Genomic DNA, 8,339 nt, shown 5'->3' with positions numbered 1-8,339 from the left:
CCTTGGGCCTCTACTCAAACACTCCCTCTATGCATGAATACCTTCTTTTATTAAATTGGAACTCTATGATGCTCACTCTCCCGACACAACAGCTGGAGCCAACATGGGTGAACAAGTAAATGTGGTGAAGAAAGCTGATGGTGCCCGGCTATCAAAAGAGATAGTGACTGGGGTCTTAAAGGCTTGAAGATAAACAAGCGGCCATCTAGCTCAGAAGCAACAAAGTCCACATGGAAGAACACACCAGCCTGTGTGATCGAGTGGTCCCAAAGGGATCAGTTACCAGGCATCAAAGAACAAAAAATCATATCATTGACTGCACACCTCCATGATAGGATCGCTGAAGACAAATGGGTGCATAAGCAAATGTGGTGAAGAAAGCTGATGGTGCCCGGCTATCAAAAGAGATAGTGTCTGGGGTCTTAAAGGCTTGAAGGTGAACAAGCGGCCATCTCGCTCAGAAACAAATAAGCCCACATGGAAGAAGCACACCGGCCAGTGCGATCACGAGGTGCCCAAGGGACCAGATATAAGGCATCATGAAAAAAAAAAAGATATAAGTGTGTGTATGTATGTGTATTTATGTGTATATGTATATATGTATGTGTATATATATATTATATTAAATGAAGGGGGAAGTGCAGAGTGGAGACCCAAGGCCCAAGTGTCAGCCAATGGAGATCCCCCCATAGAGGGGCTTAGGAGAGGAGATGGGTTAATTAGGGTGTGAGGTAGTATCGATGAAGAACACAGCTTTCCCCCAGATCCTGGATGCTTCCTCCCCCCAACTACCATGATCCGAATTCTACCTTGCAGGGCTGGATAGGACAGAGGCTGTACACTGGTACATATGAGGGTTGGAGATACAGGGAATCCAGGGTGGATGATACCTCCAGGACCAAGGGCGTGAGGGATGATGCTGGGAGAGTGGAGGGTGAGTGGGTTGGAAAGGGGGAACTGATTACAAGGAGCCACATGTGACCTCTTCCCTGGGAGAGGGACAGCAGAGAAGGGGGGAAGGGAGACCCCGAATAGGGCAAGATATGACAAAATAACGAGGTATGGAGTACCAAGGGCATATGAGGGAGGGGGGAAAAGGGAAGGAGGGGGGGGAAAAAAGGAGGACCTGATGCAAGGGGCTTGGGTGAAGAGCAAATGCCTTGAGAGTGATTGGGACAGGGAGTGTATGGGTGTGCTTTGTACAATTGATGTATGTATATGTATGGATTGTGGGAAGAGTTGTTGGAGTCCCTAATAAAATGTAAAAGAAGAAAAAAAAAAAGAAACAAGAAATGCAAATAGCCTCAAAAAAAGTAGATAAAAAAAAAAAAAGAAAACTAACAATTTATGAACCTAAAATAAGAAGGGCTCACAGAGAAGTAGGAATGGGAACACAGGAGGAAAAGGCGTAAGTGATGGCAGGTATGTTAAGAGGTTAGCAATTGATGAGAGGAAATAGAGTGTGTACGTTTTTTTAAATCAACTGAGGATCCACTCTGCCAGACTTGGTGTAATCACAGGAGTGGTTTTCACAATGGTTTAAATGGCTAATTTTATATTATATATTTCACCACAGTATTATTTGTCCTTAAAAGAGAGTATCTAAGAATATGTGGCAGTTGGACTGTGCTCCTCAAGGTGAGCCATTCGAAACCACCAGCTGCTCCACAGGAGAAAGATGGGACTTTCTACTCCTGCAGAGAATTCCAGGTCTGTGAAGCTACAGAGGCTATTTCATCCTGTCCTATAGAGCTGCTGGGCTGGCATGGACTCCATGGCAGTGAGGATTTTTGGTGTTATCAACTACTCACTTCACGTGCCACAATGCATCCATTCTAAAAAAATCATGAACTAACTGTTTATTTGAGAATGGAGACATGGAAATGAGGGAGCATGCAAAGCCGAGACCCAAAACCAATCTGTAGACAGTTGGACAACACCTTACAGAAGAATCACAAGAAAGAGAGGAACCAGTCGGTGCAGTATAGCACAGATGAAACCTACAACTTTCCTTTAGTTCTTTAATGCTTTCCCCCATCCCACTATCATGACCTCAATTTTACCTTACAAATCTGACTGGACCAGAGCATGTACACTCGCATTGATAGGAGCTTGAGATACAGGGAACCCAGGATAGATAAACCCCTCAGGACCAATAATGAGAGTAGTGAGAGTAGTAATACCAAGAGGGTCACAGTAAGGTGGGGAAAGTAGGAGGAACCGATCACAATGATCTCCATATAACCCCCCTGCAGGGGAATAAACAACAGCAAAGTGGGTGAAGGGAGACAGCAGTTGGAGTACGACATAAAAAATAAAGATGATAAATTATCACGAGTTCAGGAATGAGAGAGCCTGGGGGAGGGGGAAATGAGCTGATACCAAAGATTTAAGTAGAAAATGTGTTTTGAATATGATGATGGCAATATATGTACAAACATGCTAGCCACAATGGATGCATGTATGGATTGTTATAAAAGCTGTAAGAGCCCCTAATAAAATGATTTTTTCTAAAACAGGAAAAAATCTTTATTTAAGTTTTATTTTCATCATTTTATTGGGGGCTCATACAACACTTATCACAATCCATACAAACATCAATTGTATAAAGCACATATGTACATTCATTACCCTCATAATTTTCAAAACATTTGCTGTGCACGTAACCCCCTGGCATCAGCTCCTCATTTTTTGCCCCTCCCTCCCTGCTCCCCCCTCCCTTTTGAGCCCTTGATCATTTATAAGTTATTATTTTGTAATAACTTACACTGTCCGACGTCTCTCTTCACACACTTTTCTGTTGTCAGTCCCCCAGGGAGGAGGTTATATGGAGATCCTTATAATCCATTCCCCTTCTCTACCCCACCCTCCCTCTACCATCCCAGTATCACCACTCTCACCACTAGTCCTGAAGGGATCATCCGCCTTGGATTCCCTCTGTTTCCAGTTCCTATCTGTACCAGTGTACATCCTCTGGTCTAGTCAGATTTGTAAGGTAGAATTAGGATCACTATTGTGGGGGGGTGGGGTAAGGGGGATGAAACATTTAGGAACTAGAGGAACATTGTATGTTTCATCATTTTTACACTGCACTCTAACTGACTCATCTCTCCTCTCCCTGCAACCCTTCCGTAAGGGAACGTCCAGTTGCCTACAGATGAGCTTTTGGTCTCTACTCCGCACTCCCCCTCATTCACAATGATGAATTTTTGTTCTTTGATGCCTGATACCTCATCCCTTGGACACCTTGCGATCACACAGGCTGGTGTGCTTCTTCCATGGGGGCTTTGTGCCTTCTTAGCTAGATGGCTGCTTGTTTACCTTAAAGCCTTTAAGATCCCAGAAACTATATCTTTTGATAGCTGGACACCAACAGCCTTCTTCACCACATTTGCTTATGCACCCGCTTTGCCTTCAGCGATCGTGTCAGGAAGGTGAGCATCTTGGAATGCCAGTTTAATAAAACAAAGTATTCTTGCATTGAGGAAGTACTTGAGTGGAGGCCCAATGCCCATCTGCTACCCTATTACTTAACCTATAAATATATGCACATAGATCTGTTTCCCCATCCTCATATATAAACATGTTTACATATGTACATGCCTTTATTTAGACCTCTAACAATTCCCTTTGCTCCCAGCTCTTTCCTCTACTTCCTTTTACTTTCCCTTTGCCCCACTATCATGTTCAGCCTTCATTAGGGTTTCAGTAATTCCTCTCGGTTACATTACCCTTGGTCATGCCTTACTAGGCCTCCTACACCCTCCTCACCACCTATTTGGCTCACATTTGTTCCCTTGTCCCTGAGTTTGTCAACAGCCACTTCCTCTCCCATGTCTCCTCGACCACAGGTCCCATAGTTTTCTCCTCCAGATTGTTCATCAAGACTATCTTATTTAGACAGACCTGTGGAGATAATAACATGCACAAAAATGCGACAGGGCAAAACCAAGCAACAAAACAAAACAACAACAAATAGCCAATGACAAAACAACACAAAACAACCGAACAACAACAAAAAGAAAAGTTTGTAGTTAGTTCAAGGACTGTTGGCCTTTAGGAGTGTTTTCTGGTCGAGTCTGATGGGGTGCCAAGAACCAGCCCCCAAAGTCTATTTTTGGTATTCCCTGAGGACTTTGTTGCTCTGTTCCCCTTGCTGTTCTGTTGCACGCCCTTAGTGTTTTGCCTTGGTGTGTGGGAATCAGATCAGGCGTAATAGCCACACTGTGCCTCCAGTGTTGTCCCCTGTAGGGATATGGGTCAGTGAGGGATGTGGTTTCTCATAGTGGGGTTTGGCCATATGGTCTTCTCTGTGGATTGGCTGCTGTGAGCGAGAACATCATCATCGAGGCTTGGTGGACCAGGATGTGCTCCACTCTCTCTTCCTCCCCTTTAATTTTCTCCCATGTGCTCTGGTCAGACATGTCTCCTTCCCTGAGCTGCAGCTTCAATGCTGTCCTCTGAAATAAATTATCCTCAGAGGAGGGGCAGCTGTCCACATAGTTGGGTGTGGGGCTGGCCCCTCAGACCTGTCTATTGGTTCCCTACTCCATGCAGGTATGTTGCATTCATGTATTGGAGCACTTGGTTGAAGTCTGGTCCCTTTTTCCAACAGGAACATTTTTTAAGAAAGTTTGGATTCAACCAACTTGTTTATTCATGGTATAAGAGATTTTGGCTTTCTTCTGATTAAAGTGTTAGGCTACTAACCAATAGGTGGAGATTCAAATCCACTACCTGCTCCCTGGTTGAAAAATGTGACAGTCTGGCTCTCTGTAAAGATGTGCAGCTTCAGACATGCTCTGAGGCAGCTATTCATCACTGTCTGTTGACTGTGAGGTGGACCTCATGGAAATGGGTTTTGAATTGAGTCTTTATTTTTCACTGAAGGAATGCAATGGGTGACACTCAGCATTTCTGAATGAACAACTCACTACCCCTGCCATCTAGTTGAGGCTCACCTTCCCGACATGATCGCTAACGACAATGTGGGTGCATAAGCAAATGTGGTGAAGAAAGATGATGGTGTCTGGCTATCAAAAGATATAGTGCCTGGAGCCTTAAAGGCATGAAGATAACAAACAACCAAGTAGTTGAGATGCAAGAAAGCTCACATGGAAGAAGTATACCTGCCTGTGTGATCACTAGGTGTTGATAGGATCAGGTATCATGCATAAATGCATGAAAAATAATATCATTGTGAATGGGGGGAGTGTGTAGTGGGGACCCAAAGTCCATCTGTGGACAACTGGACATCCCTTTACAGAAGGGTCATGGGGAGGAGACGAGCCAGTCAGGATGCAGTATAGCACCAATGAAACATGCAACTTGCCTCTAGCTCTTTAATGCTTTCTCCTCCCACTATCATGATCCCAGTTCTACCATACACCAGTACACATAAGAGCCGGAAACACAGGGAAACCAGGACAGATAAACCCTTCAGGATCAATAATGAAAGTATAGACACCAGGAGAGGAAGGGAGAACCGATCACAATGATCTACATATAACCCCTTCCCTGGGAGACAGACAACAGATAAGTGGATGAAGGCAGACAATGGACAGTGTAACACATGGATAAAAACGAAAGCCATAATCTTAATGGGAGCATAATGTCTCATCTTTCTCCCTCTGAGCAGTGAATAGGTTTGAAAAGCCAGTCTCTCCAGTAGCCAAAAACTTACCTCAACAGAGCTGCTTCCTTTGCTGCAGAGGAAATAGAGGGCACTATATTTTCCAGGGTCACGGAAACCAACAGTTTCACATGTAATTATCTGAGATGTTGACGAGATTGCAGGGAAAGACTCAAGGGCAAAAGTGACCAGATGATTTGCGGAAGCAAATTCTGTGGTCAAGCATAATTGGAGAGCACTGGGTTCTTTTGAGACAATAAAGGCAAATTTCCAGTAGTATCATTGATGCCAAGAAGGGGTAAGCATACCTTTGCTAAACAAATTGAGGTCTAGAGAGGTCTTGAAACTAATGGTCTTCAAATAACTATTACAACAGAAATTCATACTATTCAGTTGGCAGAAGATTAATCATGTACAGGAAGCCAATAACTTCAGTCTTCTTCGTTCTACAATCTTTTATTGTAGATTTATAAAATGTTAATAATATTTAAAGATTTAAAAGCTGTACATGGTCATGTCAACAAAAAATCAAACTTTATTAAACTTCAATAAAAAATAATAGCTTTTTGTAATTTCCAACCTTAGGTAGCAGCTAAGGTGTTTTTTTAAATATCTTTTTATTGAGCTCGTATAACGCTTATCACAATCCACATATCAATCCATTCCGTCAAGCACATTTGTACATTTGATGTCATCATCGTTCTCAAAACATTTACTTTCTACTTGAGCCCTTGGCATCAACTGCTCACTTTCCCCCCTTCCTTCCAGCTTCGCCCTCCCTCATGAAACTTCAACAATTTATAAATTATTATTATTTTGTCATGTCTTATTCTGTCCAATGTCTCCCCTCACCCACCTTTCTGCTGTCTGACCCCCAGAGAAGAGGTCATATGTAGATCCTTGTAATTGGGTCTCCGTTTCTATCCCAGGTATGAACTTGCTTAGCTGGTCTGGTTTTCAGTGTGGTCTGGAAGCCATTTCTAATACTTGAACATACCACCAGTGCTTTGCGCAATTTAATAAGAACAAGTTTACAAACCTGACACTCAAAATACTCAACAAGCCTTCAGGGTATAGAAAATAACCCAGGTGGGCTGACAGTTTCATGCTGTATTCAGTCACAAGAAAAACATTTTCTAAAATAGGAATCAGAGAATTTCTATCTCCATTTTTAATGGTTCAAGATAGTGATGAACAGGTGTCCTTTGTGCTAATTGGATGCTATGTTCCTATGACTAATAATGAAAAATCTATTTCCTACTAAAGGCTGAAGTCACCCAGAAAGAATTGCCCGTTAAAGGGAAGATTTGGTTGAAGTAAATACATTTTTAAAAATACAGAGGAAGTAATTCCATATCATGTCTTAACTTTTTCATATTATGTCTTAAATATTACAGAGATTAATTATGTACTAAAGCACATTTAGAACTGAGGAAAGTATAATAGAGATTTTTATTATATTGAATTTTGTTTTTCAAAAGTAGCACTCTAAATTTAAGGATGAATTTCTGTTATGTAGGATGATTCTCAGCTGAAGAGTTTTCTTAGGGCTTGCTTCATGTCTTTGTTTCTCAGACTGTAGATAAAAGGATTCAGCATGGGTGTGGCCACAGTGTACATCACTGAGGCGATTGCAGTGGTGCTGGAATTTTCATTTGTGGAAGAACTAAGATAAACCCCAAAAGCTGTACCATAGAACAAGGAGACCACAGAGAGGTGAGACCCACAAGTGGAAAAGGCTTTATATTTGCCCCTAGATGATACAATTTTCAAAATGGAGGATACAATCTTCATATAAGAGAAAAGGATCCCAGTGAGTGGAACAATACCCAGAAGTCCAATTGTTAAATACATGACTAAGTCATTGAGGAATGTGTCAGAACAAGCAAGTTGGATGACTTGATTAAGTTCACAGAAAAAATGGGATATTTCCAATTCTGTACAGAATGACAGTCGCAAAACCATTAAACTATTTAATACAGAGTGAAGAAATGACAATACCCAGGAGACCAGAAGCAGGAGGCCACAGAATCTTGGGTTCATGATGACCATGTAGTGTAGTGGGTGACAGATGGCCACAAACCGGTCATAGGCCATCACTGTCAATAGGAAGTTGTCTAAGGCTGCAAAAAGCAAGAAAAAATACATCTGGGTGATGCAGTTTTCATATGTAATTACTTTAGTCTGCATCTGGATGTTCATCAGCATCTTTGGTACTGTGGTGGAGGTGGAAAAGATGTCAGCAAAGGAGAGATTGGAGAGGAAGAAATACATGGGTGTGTGGAGGTGGGAGTCTGTGGTGATGGCCAGGATGATGAGCAGGTTCCCAGTGAAGGTGACCAGGTACATGGAGAGGAACAGTCCAAAGAGGAGGGGCTGCAGCTCTGCCTCCTCAGAAAGCCCCAGAAGGATGAATTTTGGAACCTGAGTGTGGTTTCCTGGTTCCATGGAGCTGATGAAAGTACTGGGAAAGAGAAAAGAGCATTGCAAACTATGTCATAAGCTGTTAACAATGGTTTATGGGATATATTTTCATTTAAAATGTAAACAATTAATAATCAATCCCTGTTCATATCTGTATCTCTTTTTCTTGATGCTCATGTACTCAATATTAACTTTGATGCTGAAACGGTCAAGCTGTCCTTTCTTTTAATACCACCTTTTGCCTAAAACATTATATTTTTCTACAAATTCCTTACAACTTTGA

At 42.2% G+C, this 8,339-nt stretch overlaps 1 protein-coding gene across 1 annotated transcript; it reads right to left on the bottom strand.

The window, feature by feature from the left end:
* Positions 1–7,159: 7,159 nt before the first annotated feature.
* On the bottom strand, positions 7,160–8,137 carry LOC142432217 (olfactory receptor 7A5-like). Its single transcript, XM_075537341.1, has one exon. It carries the CDS (start codon positions 8,078–8,080, stop codon positions 7,160–7,162), a length of 921 nt encoding a protein of 306 aa, XP_075393456.1. The 5' UTR covers positions 8,081–8,137.
* Positions 8,138–8,339: the final 202 nt, after the last annotated feature.

Source organism: Tenrec ecaudatus, chromosome 1 (assembly GCF_050624435.1).
Source record: "Tenrec ecaudatus isolate mTenEca1 chromosome 1, mTenEca1.hap1, whole genome shotgun sequence".
NCBI lineage: Eukaryota > Metazoa > Chordata > Mammalia > Afrosoricida > Tenrecidae > Tenrec > Tenrec ecaudatus.
This window is presented reverse-complemented; position numbering and strand designations above follow the sequence as displayed.

What these genes read in the sequence shown, in the direction of transcription:
- LOC142432217 (XM_075537341.1), bottom strand. Translation starts at nt 8,080, where the DNA reads ATGGAACCAGGAAACCACACTCAGGTTCCAAAATTCATCCTTCTGGGG.